Here is an 18016-nt window from a genome sequence, read left to right as displayed (position 1 = left end):
GCATAGCCAACCTATTATTCTCCCTTACTGTGGAAAAAGCTATTGCTAGGCTTGTAGTGCTGGGAGAGCATTATTTCTACACTTTCTTGTGCATGCTATAATGCAAGAAGAGGGTTTTTCCCTTCTCCTATTCATCCACCCAGAGCAAAAGTGACTAGTTGCCGAGTCCTAGTGGAATCTGAGGGTGATCATCTGAAGTGAAGTAAGAAAGCAGCCTTAAAAATACAGCCAAGAGACCTAAACATAAACAAGATAAGTTCAAGTCCCCAAGAATGATTCTTTTGTGGCCCCATTGATGTTAAATGGAGCAGTGCTTGATGGATTGTGCCTGATAAATTTTATTGACTGAAGTCAGCCTAGAAGTGTTCAGGCTGTCAATCTGCACAAGGCCCCTTCTCAGACAAAGGTCTTAAGAACAAAAATAAAATAAGATGGGAGGGAGGGAGGGAGGGAGAGAGGCCTCTTAACGTATTTTGACTTGACTACAGATATCTAGCATTTTTCCCCTTTGAAATGGTTTCATTTAAGTTTGAACCAATAAGCTTCTTCTCTTTAACAGTTTTCCAGCACTCCCTGCATATTTTTAACTTCAGTTTCTATCACACTTTCAGCAGCCTTCTCAAACAGCCAGATTTGATCAGCTACATAGTGTTGTGATGACATTTTCCTATTCACAACCTAGTTCCTGATTAGCTGCAAACAGCCATGTGCCAAACCCAGGAAAAGGAAAGCGGCAGTGAGGTACAAAGTGGTATTAAAAAAGCAGTAGTCAAGGGAAGCAAGGAAGCAATGGACACACATTTCAGACCAGTGTTTTTCAGGAGAAATTTCCATGGTTATTGAAACTACAATAAAAAACAAACAAACAGAAAATACCCCAAAGTGCAAAATATCTGGCACTTCTCCCTAAATCTTAAATATGGGATTGTAGTCAATGCTAGTATTACTCAAAGGAGACCCATTGAAATGAATAGAGATGACTAATTTTGATCCATTAATCTTAATAGGACTAGCATTGGATACAAACCATGGTATAGAAATTGGCTTCTTCTTCAATACAGAATACAAAATTCTAGACAAATAATTCCTGATCTCCTTTTATATTAATATCAGTGGAAAGACGACTTTCCCTCCTTCCTGAACAACTAGGAACAGATAGGCAAAAATATCCCTACCATAGTTGTTCACTGTCTGTCTGCATACATGCCATACATCCAAAGCACACACACACACAGAGAGAGAGAGAGAGAGAGAGAGAGCGCTTCCTGGGAACTGCAGTTTACCCTCACAAAGTTGCAGTTTCCAACACAATTAACAAACTACAGTTTGCCGGATTCTTAGGCGATCAGGAAATGTGCTTTCAATGTCTGGTGTGTATACAGTCTCTGTATCACAATCTATTGGGAAGTTTCAGTCTTCTTCATGCTTCAAACTCATTGAAAGAGTACCTGCCAGTTAACAGAAAAGCTTGAAAAGGCTATAGAGCTGAAGCACATATGTGCCTGCCAAGCCAAGAATCCTCCTATAACTTGGCTGCAAGCCACAAAACAGTGACTGAGAATCACTGACCTAGAGAATATTGAGTCCCTGACATCTAGGGTTTGTTAAGTTTGAGACTCAATGATCTGATAGGACTTCACAAGCCGCCTGCTGCAGCATCTGCTTTGAGATCCTGCGCTGTTCAGAGCATTGACCCAAAGAGGCCCATCATTTTTCAGAATTACCAAAGAGATCAGTCCATGTTATAACGGCCCCCCAACGAAAAAATATGTTGCAAGGGCAATTTGGTCTGTGTCTCCCTCATTGCAACAAGGAGTTGTGAGGAAGCATTTGCACTGGAAAACAGCTTTTTTTGTCTGAGCGCGGGTGGACATTTATTCGTACATTTTATTATGTGCAGTTTAAAGAGAAATTAACGTTGATTGGTCCCCTCTCTCTGCAAATGATGCTAGAAATACACCAGTGATTGTGCAAAGGAGTCTTCTGCCCTTGGCTCAAAACTTCTTGCTTCCCACCCCTAACATTTCAGACTCTGTTAGCTGGAAAGGTCCTGAATAAAAACATCACTTCCTATAAATGAGTGCACATGTGTTTTGGTAAGAGCAAATCCTAAGTGTTCACAGCTCTAATGTGCCAGTTCCAAACTCAGTCCAAAACAGATTGCAAGTATTTCATGTGTGCTTTCTGTTCATGATTAAAACAACAAAAAGTCTTGTGGTGCCTCAAAGACTTAACAAATTATAGCACAATCTGCTGTGAGCTAGAGTGCACTTCATCATGCACAAAGTGTAACTCTCAGTTCTAGGTATGGAGCTGGGGGTTGGAAACTGTGAGGGAAATGCTGAAAGCACAAATTTTGTTGTGACAATTCAACAAAAGCTAGAACATAGGCAAAATAAATACAGTGACCATTTACAACAATAGTGATAGGTGATAAAACTGTCAACTTGGTAATTGTAAGTTAATTGATCTCTGTAGTGGGAAAGGTAGCATTCACAATAATCATTTTGCTTTCCTTCATTTCACCCATTCACAACGTAAAGAACTAAGGGTTATTCAGTGTTATTGGGCCAGGCTCTGGCCCATTTCTACTCTAAGCAAAATAACATGCAACTTCTTTATGAAATGACAATTTCAACAAGAGGCCGTGTGATCATTGCAAGGCGTGTTGCTAAGTTGAATCATTTTCAGCAGCACAGCCCTGGCAGTGTATTGGACAGACTCCAGCGGGTCACTCATCTTGTTGACTTACAGGAATGCCCAGTAACAGCTGAGTAGTGGTACAGAGATAAGGAAGACAACAGCTTCAGAATTCATCTGTGCCTCCCATCTTAGGTCATACGTGCAGACTAAAACTAGCTTTTTTTACTTTGTGGTGTAGTGGTTAAGAGCGGTAGACTCGTAATCTGGTGAACTGGGTTCGCATCTCCGCTCCTCCACATGCAGCTGCTGGGTGACCTTGGGCTAGTCACACTTCTCTGAAGTCTCTCAGCCCCACTCACCTCACAGAGTGTTTGCTGTGGGGAGGAAGGGAAAGGAGAATGTTAGCCGCTTTGAGACTCCTTCGGGTAGTGATAAAGCGGGATATCAAATCCAAACTCTTCTTCTTCTTCTTCCTGACCAATCTTCCCTGTTGGCAAGCTGGATTTTACAACTGGAGAAGAAGAATCTGTGGACTCTTTGCAGCTAGAGTCTGTGGACTCTTTGGGAGTGCTGAGAGTAGATGAAGGCTAAAGATCTAGAGGAAAGAATGATATAAAATACTCTCTTTCATTTCAGGATTTGGGTAGCTGGGTCTTTTTTTTTTCAACTTCACAGAATGAGCAAATTTAAGAAGTTCCTTCCCCTCTCTTCAGACTGTTCGGCATTTTAAGCAATCTCTCATTTCACACTAAATTCCCATTCTTTTCTTTGTGGGAGAGAAGCAGAACCCTACATTTACTTGGAAATAATTTGATTTCAGTGGGAACTGCTTCCAAAAGAGTGTTACTGTATAATTGGAAGCTTAGACCAGAGAGGATTAATGGAGCCAGAATCACTGCTAAAACTCCATTAGTAGTTGGTGACAAAATCGCCAGGTACATATTTTGTTAGGGAGATTGCTCTTTGCTCTTGATTCAAACGGGGCCAAATATTCCCCCCACCTCAATTTTCTTTTTTCATTCTTTTTCTATCTGGAATGGGATTTTGGGAGCTGTCTTTTACCAGATCAGACCATCTGTTGCCCGACAAAACTGGGTGAGAATTTTTGGCAACTTTTCAGGGTGACTCTTGGTCAAGCATTTTTATTTTCCTTTCTTTCCTTTTCTTAATAATAATAAGAAAGGCTTTCCAACACGGCAAGCAGCAACCTGGTGCCTCTAGCAGTCCTGCTGCATTTCTGGGACAGAACACCCCTGGGAATGATGCTGTGTCACCATACAATATCATTCCCAGGGGCATTCTTGGGTGGCCCCATGATGCCCAGTGGTGGTAGTCTCAACCACCCTCTCAACCAATAATGTGCCTGGACATGGTGTTATGTCACAACTTGAAATGCTAGCAGGTCTTGAAGCTCTGCAGAGTCACTCCATCTGTTTGGCGAAATGAGATGTTCACTGCAGGGAACTAATGGCCAATTAAACAATTGATGGCCCTTTAAACTGTAGAGGGGCTATTGTTTTTTGTTTGTTGCTATGCTACATATTCTGTGTTTTTATATTGTAAGCTGTCCTGTGATTTTTGGATGAAGGGCAGTACAGAAATTTAATAAATAAAGAAGCTAATGTTAAAAAAAAAACACAGATGAGCATAACAAAATGCTTAATGATTGAAACTAGTCTTTTCTTCTAAAGGTAATTTCACATATTATTCAACAGAAGAAAATGGTTTATACTTGGCAGGGAGCCACAGCCAATCAGCTCTCTGAAAAGTTTGCCTCTATGGTGCATGTATTTGCAAAGAGATTTGAAAACCCAAAAGGACACAGGAGATTTTTGATCTGATATGCAAAAATTCTGAAATGGATTCCCCACCATCACCACTTCAGAGCAGGGAGTCAGTTTTTAAGTTTTTGTTTTTTTTGGTGGTAACACTGGAGGATGGGTATAATTAACCCTTTAATCCTGTGCCATTTTCCTGATCTAAATCACCCCCTTCCACAAAGCTGCTATTAGCTCTGCTGGGGATTGCTGGGGATATAAGACACGATACAGACTCTTGAATTTCCCCCCATCAAAGCTAATAGCTGCATGGGGATGAGATGATTTTGATGGGGAAAATGGCAAGGCTGAGAAGGGTTGACCTTCCATCCTAGAGATGAGGCTCTGATGAAGGTTGAAGTATGTTGTGACTGCTTTTTTATTATTATTGAGCACCAATGAAAAATCTTCCACATTATGTCTACTGTGGCCCTGATTTCCACCTTAAAAATGTAACATGTTAAGAAGTCGAGATGTACATAGTTCCAGCCCAGTGATGCTTTTAAGCAGGGATGCGCAAATCTGTCAACTTTGGTTTCTCTCTGTTTCTCATTTTTCTAGACTTAAGTTAAGTTCTCCCCATCAGTCAGTGATTATTCTTAGAAGAAGCAAATCCTCATGGAAGTTCATCAATTTTTTGGTGCAGATTTCTCCTAATATATACAATTGTGCATGCAATTTTGTCCCTTATAATGCAGTTTTCTCCATTCTACTACATTTTATCCATTTATACAAATATATGCATTTTTATGCACATATTATGCATATCTGTGCACATTACTCAGATAGAGTAACCCACATTTTCTGGGTTTCGGTTTGCTTATTGTTTTGGAAAGTGCAGATTAGTCAAATTCCCCTTTAAATGTGAACTGAATGAAATTTCTCCCCCATCCATTCTTCAGAAACAGGGCCATGCAAGCTGCAGTCCACTGAGCCACCTCTAATGCCTGATCTTGCCTTGCTTGTAGTCACAGCTGGCCTCAGATATGGCCACTGCCTATTATGGGGTGCAGAGTGGCAGCACTGAGTGTCTGTGCATTTTTCTCTGTAGCCCAGAAACAATGTACAGAAATACTTATCCTTCTTTACCTCTCCCCACACTCTCCCTTTTACACACCTGCAGGATTAAATTGCTGCCTCTTATCTTTCTGCTCTCCTCCTCAACATCACTCCAATTATATCGTTAGGCTCTGTCATTTGAGACGAACTGCAGAGTGGGCGGTTTGCTCCCTTGCTTGTGTCTACAGTGGTGCGATGCCATAATTGGCACCTGTCAGGGGCAGGCATGACGTGGCAGGGAGGGCAGGGGCTGATTTTAGAAATGTAACGCTTTCGCTCCTTCTGGTGTAAGTGGCAACCTCTTACCTAAGGAAATGTCATCTGCTATAAATAAGCTGCTTGCAAGCCTGGAGGTGCTTTAGCTGTGGATCCACACAGGTAGCAGGGGAGGGGCAGGTGTGCAGGATCATTTGGCCTGTTCCTGGAGGCTGCGTTGACCAAGGCTGCTTCTTCGGATGTTATGTACATGCTAGATACTATTAGGAGCAGGACAGAAGAAAGAAGCTGTAGGCTTGCATGACTGGATTACCACCTCTTGGCTCCAATCTGTATTCTCACCAGTCCACTTCTGGTTCCCCTCATACATCTCTACCAGTGTTTCCATAGATTCAGGTCACCACTGTGTAGCTTTTTTGCACGTATGGAGCAAGGAGGAAACTGATGTGGAAATGTGGGAGAACTGTACTTGAAACTGGGGTGGGGGGATGAGAAACTGAGAGAAACCAAAGCTGACCTATTTGTCCATCCCTAGGTTTAGTGTTTTGGGACTATCCCTGGTTGGGGATGCAAGAATCATTCACTTTTTTTCCAAATCATTTTGCAAACTGCATGCACAAATAAGGATGAATTCTTTATTATGAGCAACAAGAGGACCTACCTGACACAGAAATACTCTGCAGTCTAGGATAACCAACCAATCTCAGAAGCTTGTGCAGGTGGCATTGTTCAGAGGAACATGTATTTAATGAATTCATACAATCCTATTTCAGCTCTTTTCACACACAAAAATAACCTTCTGTACTTTTACTATGCAGCTTTTATACTTAGTGTGTACCAGTTTCAAGGCCGTAAATTATCTTCCGTTTCATTACATTCATTGATTCAAAAGAGAAGCTTTCGGTTTGAAACTGACTTTATACGTAGTTTCATAAAATATACCATTGTGTATTTTATGGGAAACCAGCAAGATGGGTGGGGTATAAATAAATTATTATTATTATTATTATTATTATTATTATTATTATTATTATTAAATATAACTAGATTTTACTAGATTGGAAACTTTTAAAAACTCCCTACACCTTCCAGCTCATAAGTGTTCTCTTGCTGATTGCCGCTGCACAATACAAATGCACTGCCCTAGAGCATGAGGTCCCTAATGAAGTCTCTGTTGCCAAAGAGTAATAGTGTATTTGATCCCCAAAGCAGTCAGTGCTTGTCCTTTCAGAAATGCTGAGCTGTGCCTTTAACAGCCCTGGACTTGTCTATATGATAGTAGGGTTCTGTAGGGTCTTTTGCTCTGTGGAGCACCTTTGCCACACCTGCTGCTCAGTGGGAGTCCAGAGGATTCCACGTTACATCTCTAATATTGAGGGCAGCAGTCTTGCGTTGCTCACCTGATTGCCCTTTGGCTAAGTCACTGCTGCATGCTAGGATGGAGGGAGAGATGAGGGAGAAAAGGTGGTCAGGTTGGCAAGGTGCAGATGCACTGGGAGAGCCTATCTGCTGCTCCTGCTGGCATGTTTTCTGTCAGGAGCTCGTCCTACACTTGAGTAGGGCCCTTGTAGAGACACATGCCCAACTGGCATGTTCCCTCCCTCCTGGTCGATTGTTTGGGAGCTTCAAAAGCTTTCTTCTGCCCGAACATCACAGTGACCAATGCCAACAGACATTGGCACACTTAGGGATCTACAGAGTCTTCGCAGCTTGCATGGCAGACCTCAGCAACTCAGCAGTTTGGCTAATCTACTTTATTTACATATAAACACACACAGAGCACTGCAACATTGCTCCCTCTCTCTCTAGCATCAGACAGCAAAGACAAAGAACAAAGGACAATAGTCCCACTTCACGGGACATAGTAACACAAACATCCTGTCTCTGTCACTTCCCACTTTGTGGAGTCAAAACATATACCGTCATGTGATAGACAACAACTCCATGACTGCAACCACGGAGCAGGAATTCTAACATTTTCACCACCTCACTGCCCCCTCACCCTTGCCAACCTGTTTTGTAGCTGCGACTTAGGCAGAAGGAGGCCAGGTGGGGGCGCAACCCCAACACACCATCCACAACTGATTTTGCATACTTTTGTCCAAATCTTATCCCCCTTTACCACGGGGATAGTGCTGGTTCCGGCCACTGTAGTAAAGGAACATTTTGTTTGCTTCTGTCTGTCATGCTTCTGAGAGGCATCGCCATCAGAATGCAGAACAAGTATTACTGTATAGCCTTGGAGGTCTCTGAGCTTTCTGCTTCCTGCCCTGTTACGCAGCATCAGTCTGAGATGTCATCTGTCCAGCCGCCACAGAAGACTAGATGGGCTTTATGCCAGATCAAACAAAGCAGTACTTCTCTTGAAGACCTGACCTGAGGCCTGCTTCTGTTGTCTCAAATGCATCTGATTGTTGCAGCTGCAATCAGAAAGAACCATCAGGTGTGAAATATGCTTGGAGAAGATTGAGAGCAGAAGCTGTATTATCTGGACTTTTCTTTCTAAAGCCCCTCTTGGCGTTTCTACTTGACTGCAAAGATTCAGTGGTTAGAATCAATGGGAAAACTTTTTTCAAATCAGATGAGCATTTTAGTTCATAGTAATTACTTGTGTGTCTTTTTCTTTTCTTTTTTTTCCTTTATGGCGCCATTGGCTGGATCTCTGGCAGTAGCCAACCTGTTGGGAGGCTAACTCTCAAACAGTTAGAATTTGCAGATCATATAGCACACTCCAGTTTTTCAAGAGCTGTTCCAGAACAGAAAAGAAACATCATACATACATCACAGAAGTGGTGTAACCTAAGACCACCCCTCAGATACATCATACCTATATCACAGAAAAGGCGGTCTTAAAACAGAAATTTGAATGTGGTTTTTCTCCTGTCCTTGTTTATCTCCTGTCTGGCAGGTTACTTGATTGGATTGCCTGGGTAGCCTGGCCAGTCTTTTGTAATGATAAATACTTAGTTCCTGGGCCATGTCACAGGCTCACACCCTGTTCAAACACAGACATACCTTTAAGACAGGATTTGTGCAGGAAAAGACAACGGGGAGGCTTTTCCATTTTGCTTTGACCTTGCAGAGAAAACATTTGGTCAGTTTGGGACAGTTTGGGAATCAAAATGGTTCCAGGTCAGTCTTCCTGTGCTGATCTATGTATGTGCTTGGTTGGTACACTTATGAACATTTAACATATATCTAAGACCTCAAAATTCCTATCACAGTATGGACTACTCCAGTCTGATTCAAATGGAGGAAATGTGGATTGGCAGCTAATGAATGCTCAAGTGTGGACAAGCCTGCAGTCTCATACAGCAGATTGCTATAAAGCAGGAGCTATGCACAGGGAAATGGATCATGCAATGAGTGCTTTCTTTTATCTCAGCAAAGGGTCAGAACTAAAGAAAGCTTAGCTCTTCTTACAATTTGACTATTCTGTTCTGTGCCACAGAGTCCAGAATAACTTAATTTAACCTTTCTTTCATTCTGACACAAAGCATGAAAAAATAAGTTTGTTCTAACCTGCTGTTTGTGAGGATGGCATCCAGGAAGGAGGTCTCTGCTGGTAGCTACACAGTTATACTTCAGTGGGCTAAAATTAGCCTTTCCTACAATGCTTTCAATGTCATTTATGATTCCAGTCTGTGTCCAGAGCATCAGTAGAGAGATGATGACAGAATACAACAGAATATTAGCCTGGCTTTCTGCCAGCAAAGAAAGCTTGAACATCTTGTTGCTAAACAGTTATGATACAATATTTGCAAAAGCGTATAACACTTAACTAGGCACTGTGCATAGATAAAACAGGTCCTAGCCCTGACATCTCAGAATCTAAATTAGGCTTGGACAATTTATGGCTTGCCAAACTGAAAGTGATCCATTGGCTACATATTGAGCTCCAGCAGGTACCAGTGCTTTCTAACAAATAGTAGAGGGAGGGCTATAGCTTGGTGGTAGAACACGTGTTTGGCATACAAAAGGTCCTCAGTTCAATCCCCAGAATCTCCAGGAAGAGCTGGTAAATAATCTAGTCATGAGCCCTGGAGAGTCACTGCCAGATAGTGTAGACCAGGGGTCAGCAAACTTTTTCAGCAGTGGGCCAGTCCACTGTCCCTCAGACCTTGTGGCGGGGCGGACTGTATTTTGAGAAAATAATGAACGAATTCCTATGCCCCACAAATAACCCAGAGATGCATTTTAAATAAAAGGACACATTCTACTCATGTAAAAACATGCTGATTTCTAGACCGTCCATGGGTCGGATTTAGAAGACGATTGGGCCAGATCCAGCCCCCAGGCCTTAGTTTGCCTACCCATGGTGTAGAGTTGTTGTTGTTGTTGTTTAGTCATTTAGTCGTGTCCGACTCTTCGTGACCCCATGGACCAGAGCACGCCAGGCACTTCTGTCTTCCACTGCCTCCCACAGTTTGGTCAAACTCATGCTGGTAGCTTCAAGAACACTATCCAACCATCTCGTCCTCTGTCGTCCCCTTCTCCTTGTGCCCTCCATCTTTCCCAATATCAGGGTCTTTTCCAGGGAGTCTTCTCTTCTCATGAGGTGGCCAAAGTATTGGAGTCTCAGCTTCAGGATATGTTCTTCCAGTGAGCACTCAGGGCTGATTTCCTTCAGAATGGATACGTTTGATCTTCTTGCAGTCCATGGGACTCTCAAGAGTCTCCTCCAGCACCATAATTCAAAAGCATCAATTCTTTGGCGATCAGCCTTCTTTATGGTCCAGTTTTCACTTCCATACATCACTACTGGGAAAACCATAGCTTTTACTATACAGACCTTTGTTGGCAAGGTGTAGAGTAGACAATACCAAACTGGAATGGTAATGTTTTCCTTTGAAATGTCGAAGATAATTTGTTTTTGTTAACTTTGCTGCGTTAAATGTGCGTTCTGTAGTTGACCTGCTTTGTAATGTTTTATTCAGAATTTTTTTAGTAAATAGTTTCCTGTTAATGTTGCTATGAATGTATACTTTATATCAGACTTTACTCCATAATGTTTTATTCTGCATTGTTTTATTTGATGTTTCAATGTGTAATAATAATAAAACACTTCAATATTTTTTCCCTTAAAAATATAAAGTGGTATAGAAATGAAATTAATAATAATAAATTCATAATCCACTCTTTCATAGACTATAACAAGGAGGCATTCAACATATAAAATGCAATAAAATCAATCTATAAATATATATTAAACACAATTAAAAACATTAGATAGGTAAAGGTAAAGGTACCCCTGCCCGTACGGGCCAGTCTTGACAGACTCTGGGGTTGTGCGCCCATCTCACTTAAGAGGCCAGGGGCCAGTGCTGTCCGGAGACACTTCCGGGTCACGTGGCCAGCGCGACATCGCTGCTCTGGCGAGCCAGAGCCGCACACGGAAACGCCGTTTACCTTCCCGCTGGTAAGCGGTCCCTATTTATCTACTTGCACCCGGAGGTGCTTTCGAACTGCTAGGTTGGCAGGCGCTGGGACCGAGCAGCGGGAGCGCACCCCACCGCAGGGATTCGAACCGCCGACCTTTCGATCGGCAAGTCCTAGGCGCTGAGGCTTTAACCCACAGCGCCACCTGCGTCCCCCAAAACATTAGATACTAGTTGGTTTAAAGAAAAATTCATATAATGCAGGCCTGTCTAAGCAGCACAGCTTTCAGAAGATGCCTGAAAGTAGCAGGGATGGTTCCTGCCAAAGCTCTACAGGTAAGGAGCTCCACAGTGTAGGAGTAAACCCTCTTCCTGTATGATGCTTTAGTGCAGGGAAGATTCCTGCTTGTAAGCCCCTGGTTATGAACATAATATAGAATTCCAGTAAAGTTTCTAGCCCTGGTGACTGCTGATTCACACACATAACATGTGGTAAGGTAAAGGTAAAGGCACCCCTGCCCGTACGGGCCAGTCTTGACAGACTCTGGGGTTGTGCGCCCATCTCACTTAAGAGGCCAGGGGCCAGCGCTGTCCGGAGACACTTCCGGGTCACGTGGCCAGCGTGACATCGCTGCTCTGGCGAGCCAGAGCCGCACACGGAAACGCCGTTTACCTTCCCGCTGGTAAGCGGTCCCTATTTATCTACTTGCACCCGGAGGTGCTTTCGAACTGCTAGGTTGGCAGGCGCTGGGACCGAGCAGCGGGAGCGCACCCCGCCGCAGGGATTCGAACCGCCGACCTTTCGATCGGCAAGTCCTAGGCGCTGAGGCTTTAACCCACAGCGCCACCTGCGTCCCTATAACATGTGGTACTGAACTATAAAAGTATTGAAACTGAAGGGGGCAGATAAAATTCATCTGTATTTCATTTCTTGGGTCCTAGATCAAATCTTTTCAAGGCATATTCAGCAAGAGGGCAGATGCAAATGTGTGCTTGCAGATACTGTTAGGAATGGCATATGCAAAACGGAAATCTTCCCCCAAACAATTAATTGATATGCAATCATTGTCCCATTGTATTTCTCCAACCCAAATCTTGAAGCTATGAATTGGCATGCAGAAGCAGAAAACAAGCTTATATACAGGGACATTTTCCTCCCCATTAGTTATTTCAGTTGCTGTCTTTAAAGTCCTAGAGAAATGCTAGTCTTCTGCAAACAATGTCTCCATTTTTTCCTTGGCATAGAAGTACTCTTTTGCTAAGAAGGTTTTGGCTATTAATTGTTTAGAAAATATATCTAGCTTTCAGTGTCACAGATGAAGCCTTTTGTTACAAATTATCAGAGAGTTCCCATGTAAGTAGGTGTGGCGCATGAGATGAGGCACTGCCACAGCGCTTGGCCTCACACACGGCAGCTGCATGGGGAAGAGGGGACTGAAAGGAATGCATTGCAGATGCAAAATGAATAAAAGTTTCATGGGAGCTATACATATATACCATAACCCAGGATTTAAATAAGCATTCACTTCCAATTTTAAGGAAGGCTGCAAACAATCGGAAAGAACCCCAGCAGGAATCGATGGTAGTGAAATGAGGCTGCTGAAGGAAATGCAATGTATAAATAAAAACAGCCAAAAGGACAAATTTTGGCAGTGTGTATCTGTAGTAAGGGAAATCAGCCAAGCACATTTCAAGAGTAGCTGCTAAAAAAAACCTTTATGTGCTCCCTTCCCACCCCAGAAAAAATATTCCCAAGGCAGATAAAAAAACTGAACGTCTGCTAGGAAATGGCTAGAGCCATTAGGGTAAAAGCACATTAAAGAAAGTTATGGTCAGTGCAGAGAACCTCTGGTGCAGGAAATCTTTGCATCAATCTTCACTGCAGATGACATCAGGGAGATACCAGCAGCAAAAGAAATTGTCACAAATTGACATGTCAGAAGAGCAAATAAATGAAAGAGTAATATGTCACCAGGACCAGATGGCATTCATCTGAGAGTTCTGAAGGAACTCAAATATGAAATTGCAAAATATAGCTAACTGCAGTATGTAGCTTTCTTACTAAACTCAGCAACTGCATGAGAAGACTATGACAGGAAGCTAAGATAACAACAGGCTTTTGAAAGGGCCTATACAGTGGTACCTCAGATTAAGTACACAATTCGTTCTGGAGGTCCGTTCTTAACTTGAAACTGTTCTTAACCTGAAGCACCACTTTAGCTAATGGGGCCTCCCGCTGCCGCCGCGCCGCCGGAGCATGATTTCTGGTCTCATCCTGAAGCAAAGTTCTTAAACCCAAGGTACTATTTCTGGGTTAGCAGAGTCTGTAACCTGAAGCGTATGTAACCTGAAGCGTATGTAACCCGAGGTACCACTGTATACCATACCCAGATAAATGAGTAAAGTTTCTAATAAATGATATTTATTTAACTCTTAAGTTAAATGCCATATGCTAGGGAGGAGGCATGCTTTTTGTAAATAGAAAGCATTCCTCTTAGAATTGTTTGAAGGTGACAATGAACATACAGCTAAACCTATTACAGTAAACACACATGCTCCTTCACTAGCAGCCCACAGCCATGACATGAGTGGAATGGGACATAGAAGTCAAGGAAGAAATGAATGAAAGGGATAAATAGTTAAGAAAATCAATGCAGGATCAGGCCAAATGCCTATCTAGCCCAGCATCCTGGGTTGTATTCTTTTACTCAGAATAGACTCTGATGTTAATGGTCTTAACTAACTGAAACCCACTAATTTTAATGGGTATAATCTGTGTAACAGTTACTTAAATACCACCCCCTACTTTCCCTAGGGACTAGCCACATGCCTATGGGAAGCCCGCAAGCAAGGGCAATAACTCTCTTCAGCTGTTGTTCCCAAGTGACTGGTGATCACAAGCATGCCTCCCCTCATTCTGGAGATAGCCTGCAGCCATTGTGACCAGTAGCCAGGTTCATTTTTAATGCAGGGGGTTATTTTATATGCCCACTTATAATATGAGGAGGGAAACATTGGATAGCAAGGTGGCATAATTGCTAGGGACAGAAATTTATTCAGGGTTAAAATTAATTTCACACCTACAGAAATTCCTGTGATATACAATGGTGCCTCGCAAGATGAAATTAATCCGTTCCGTGAGGCTCTTCATATAGTGGTTTTTTCGTCTTGCGAAGCAAGCCCATTGACAGCTTAGCGGATTAGCGCTATTAGCGATTTAGCGGCTTTTAGCGGATCATCTGATTAGCGGCTTATCAGCAGATCAGCTGATAAGCGGCTTAGGGCTTAGGAAAAGGGGGGGGAGGGGAAAAACCCCGCAGGAACTCGCAAGACATTTTCGTCTTGCGAAGCAAGCCCATAGAGAAATTCGTTTTGCGAAGCGCCTCCAAAACGGAAAACCCTTTCGTCTAGCGGGTTTTTCGTCTTGCGAGGTGCTCGTCTTGCGGGGCACCACTGTATTTTCTGAGTCAGAAAAGTCACAGTAGAAGCGCTTTTTTGCAAATGCCCACTGTGGGTAGTATGAGAACATCTAGCCCAGTGTCTGATTTGGCCGAGTGGTCAGCTGGGAGTCCAAAAGTGTGCCTTGAATGCAGCAGCTTTCCTCTGTTACCTATCCCCAGCCAGCATCTAGTATTCAGAATTATACTGAACTTGAAGGTTCCATTTAGGTATCATAGCTAATGGCTTTACAATGCTTGAATTATTGGCGTGGGAGGAGGAGGAGCCTCTTAATAGCATCTTAAAGCTCCATCTCTTGTTCCATAGAATCATGGTTTTGACCCTGCCACAATGAATTATTAAGTCTTATTCTCTCTTTTTTAACCCACCTCTGTGTCTAACACACCAAACATGTGTACCAAAACAAACCGTTGCTTAGAAGAAAGCATCTTTCAGAGGGGGGGTGTTTGGATAAGAGGGGTGCTTAGCTCTCACTGCCAGTCACTTCCCCACTGCAGCTCCTCCCATGAGCCACTTCCCCCCATACCCTGTCCAAACAAGCTGAAGTTGGGAAAGGCTGGATTTGGAAGTGCCATGTCCTACACATCATCTTCTTGCCTGTACTGGCTGATCAAGATTTCTCAGTTCTAATACTCCAGGAAGAAAGCATGTTTGCTTCTCCAAACAGGTTAAATCTCCTCATACAAAGAACAAAAGAGCCCTCAGTTTGTTCGATTTGACTGCCAAAGCTGTGGCAATCTGTACAGGGAAGGGAGAGAGAAGTGGAGTGTGAAAGAACCTGCGCATATTCCAGCCTCAGCAGCAGGGAGTTTGCCATCTCTCTCTACCATAATTAAATATTGTTTGCATTGCTTATTGACAAAGCACTAAGCTCCACTCAGTTTTAATTTGTTCTTTGATAGTCGCCTTTTGCTGCTAATTGATTTTCAAGGGGTTTTTGTCTGATTTAATACCTGCCATGCTACTGAAAACAGAGAGGCAAGGTTAAACAGAGCCAAGAAATGAGCCAGGAATCAGTGCATCTTCTCAACCAGTTTGCTTTACAAGCCACCTCAACCTGACGCACAAAGGCTGCATTTAAAAAAGATTTAGCAGCTCTTCCACTCCCAGCCCCTTCCAGGCACAGCTCCTGCTGCTCCTGCTGTTGCTATGGAGTTTACTTGAAGAGGGCTCAGAAGTATAAGTGTCCTGGTTTCCCAGCAACACACACTCCAGGGAATGGGCCAGGACCATTGGCTGCAAGGGAAAAACTGCTAGCAGCGGTGTCCTGTGGCGATCAAGGCCATGAGCTATAAGCTGAGTGTGTCCCATTCAGAACTGAACTAAAGAACCGGATTTCTCATGCTCAAGAGAAGACTGCACTAAAAATAATATCTACCTGCTGAACAAGGAGAGTTAGCTGTGGATCTTCCTGCACAGCTGCCATGTTCAAATGGAAGTTACTGAAAATACTAGCATTTTCTTTTTAAAGATGGACGACATCTATAACCAACCGGGGGGTGTCCAGAACTGTGGTGGGACCTATTTCAATACCACAAGCAGCAGCCACTAAGGTGTTGTGGCAGGTAGCATATATATTGCTACCTCTGCTGAGCTGCTGTCAAGTGAAGTGAAGCCCTTGCTCTTATGGGAATTATAAGGTCAGCACTGAGCAAGCAGGTAGCTGCTGAATGGCCAGTTACATCCCATGCAGGCATGAGCCAATGATGTCAGCAGCCTATGTTGGGTGATGCTGATGGTCAATCAACAGCTGTGTGCCCACAAAAGCAGGTCTATCTGTCTATATTACAAAGCAACTCCAGCAGATAAAATGGGGACTCTTCATATTGGTTGCCACTCAGCCGCAGAGGCCATATACAATCTGCTGCACCAGCTTGCTGGCTGCTTCTGTATAAAACTGACCTGAACTTTTGTCTCCTCTTTTTCCTGTCCAGGAAGATCCAGATGGAGAAGAAATTGAAAAAGAAAAGTCCAACTCCCTGAAACTGGAGTTCACAGAAGATGCCAACTTCAAAACGAAGGTTAACTACTCTTATGCAGCTGTGCAGATACCTACAGACATCTACAAAGGCTGTGAGTTGCCCCTTTTCACAGAACTCTTCGTTTTAAGTCTGGAGACAACCCCCATAGATCAGGAGTGAGGAACGCTTGGCCTGTGGGCCAAATGCAACTGGACAGTTGGCCTTCTAGAGCCCCTTCCACCCACCAGTTGTTCAGCAGGAAGCAGCTGAGAGGGAAATGAGGTTCTGATGTTGGGCAAAGTGTGTATGATTGCAGCTCCTCTCTCTGCAAGAAGGGAGAAGTGCCTCAGCAGAGAGGCAGACTTTTTGCATATTTCCAGGAGCGCAAGCATCCATGTAATATGCAGTTGCACATGCAATTTTGGGGAAGCAATTGCAGCTTGGAGTTTGAGTCTTTGACTGGCTGTAAGGCAGGGCTTGCAGTTCAGCTGTGCAATGGTGTTATTTGCAATCTTCTGTTGGGATTACCGAGTTCTTTTTGCCTTTTCTATAGTCAGCAGAGACAAAGGCTGTTAGCTTTTCCTTTTCAAATTTTTTTCTAAGAGTCTGAGGAATTTGAATCATTTTTTCTCTTAAATTTACTTATTTTTTAAAAAACGTTTTTGACTGTTTTTACTGATAAATTTAATATTTATTGTAAACAGCTCAGAGGTTTTACTGCAACCAAGTGGTACATACATTTTATGAAATACATGAAATTAAGAGAAAATGAAAGGTGAGACTAGAGTTACTGCAAATTAAATATATGCTTTTGTTTCCATGAGAAGTAACTGTGTGTCTATGTGAATGTGCATATTAAGGGTATGTGATTTTGTGTGCATCTAACCCCACCCCTTTTGGATCTGAGCCAGCCACTGCTGGAATGTGGCCCATGAAAGCTTTCCCCCAGGGTAATGCCACCTGTAGACCCACAAAAAGTTCCCCACCTCTCCCATAGATTAACTATTCAAGCTTCATAACAGACAATATAGTTGGGTTAATTTATCCTTGCACATAGATGCTAGATAAACTATAGCTGAGATTAACCAGATCTGCCCTTCCCCAAACAATAGCCCAGCCTCCACTGAAAAATGAGCACACATCCACACACACAAAATCAAAGTATTTTTGCCTTGCTCTACACTAGAGTAATCTGGGATTGTTTCATTGCTGCTGCCTTAGTATGGTAAGGTCAGGGGCGGACTTTGGTAATATGGTGCCATGAGCAAGGACAAAATTTGGGGCGCACACCAACTTTGAGTAGCTACTCATCTAAATACAGCGGGACCTTGGTTCTCAAACGTAATCCATTCCAGAAGTCTGTTCAACTTCTGAAACGTTCGAAAACCAGGGCATGGCTTCCGATTGGTGCAGGCACCCAGAAACAATAGCCAAAAGCCGCATTGGACGTTTGGCTTCCAAAAAACGTTCAAAAACCGGAACA

General features: G+C 43.0%; 1 protein-coding gene across 4 annotated transcripts in view; it reads left to right on the top strand.

Moving 5' to 3' along the window:
- Positions 1 to 18016, top strand: part of CACNA2D2 (calcium voltage-gated channel auxiliary subunit alpha2delta 2) — a 544797-nt gene that overhangs the window by 371683 nt on the left and 155098 nt on the right. For all 4 annotated transcript variants that reach the window (XM_079964404.1, XM_079964403.1, XM_079964402.1 and 1 more), the window contains one exon: positions 16507 to 16645. In XM_079964404.1, coding sequence (XP_079820530.1) covers positions 16507 to 16645 — 139 coding nt within the window. The remainder of the gene's footprint in view (positions 1 to 16506; positions 16646 to 18016) is intronic.

Source organism: Podarcis cretensis (genome assembly GCF_951804945.1).
Source record: "Podarcis cretensis genome assembly, chromosome: 2".
Taxonomy (NCBI): domain Eukaryota; kingdom Metazoa; phylum Chordata; class Lepidosauria; order Squamata; family Lacertidae; genus Podarcis; species Podarcis cretensis.
Note: the sequence above shows the minus strand (reverse complement) of the source record. Positions and strands in the feature narration are given on the sequence as shown.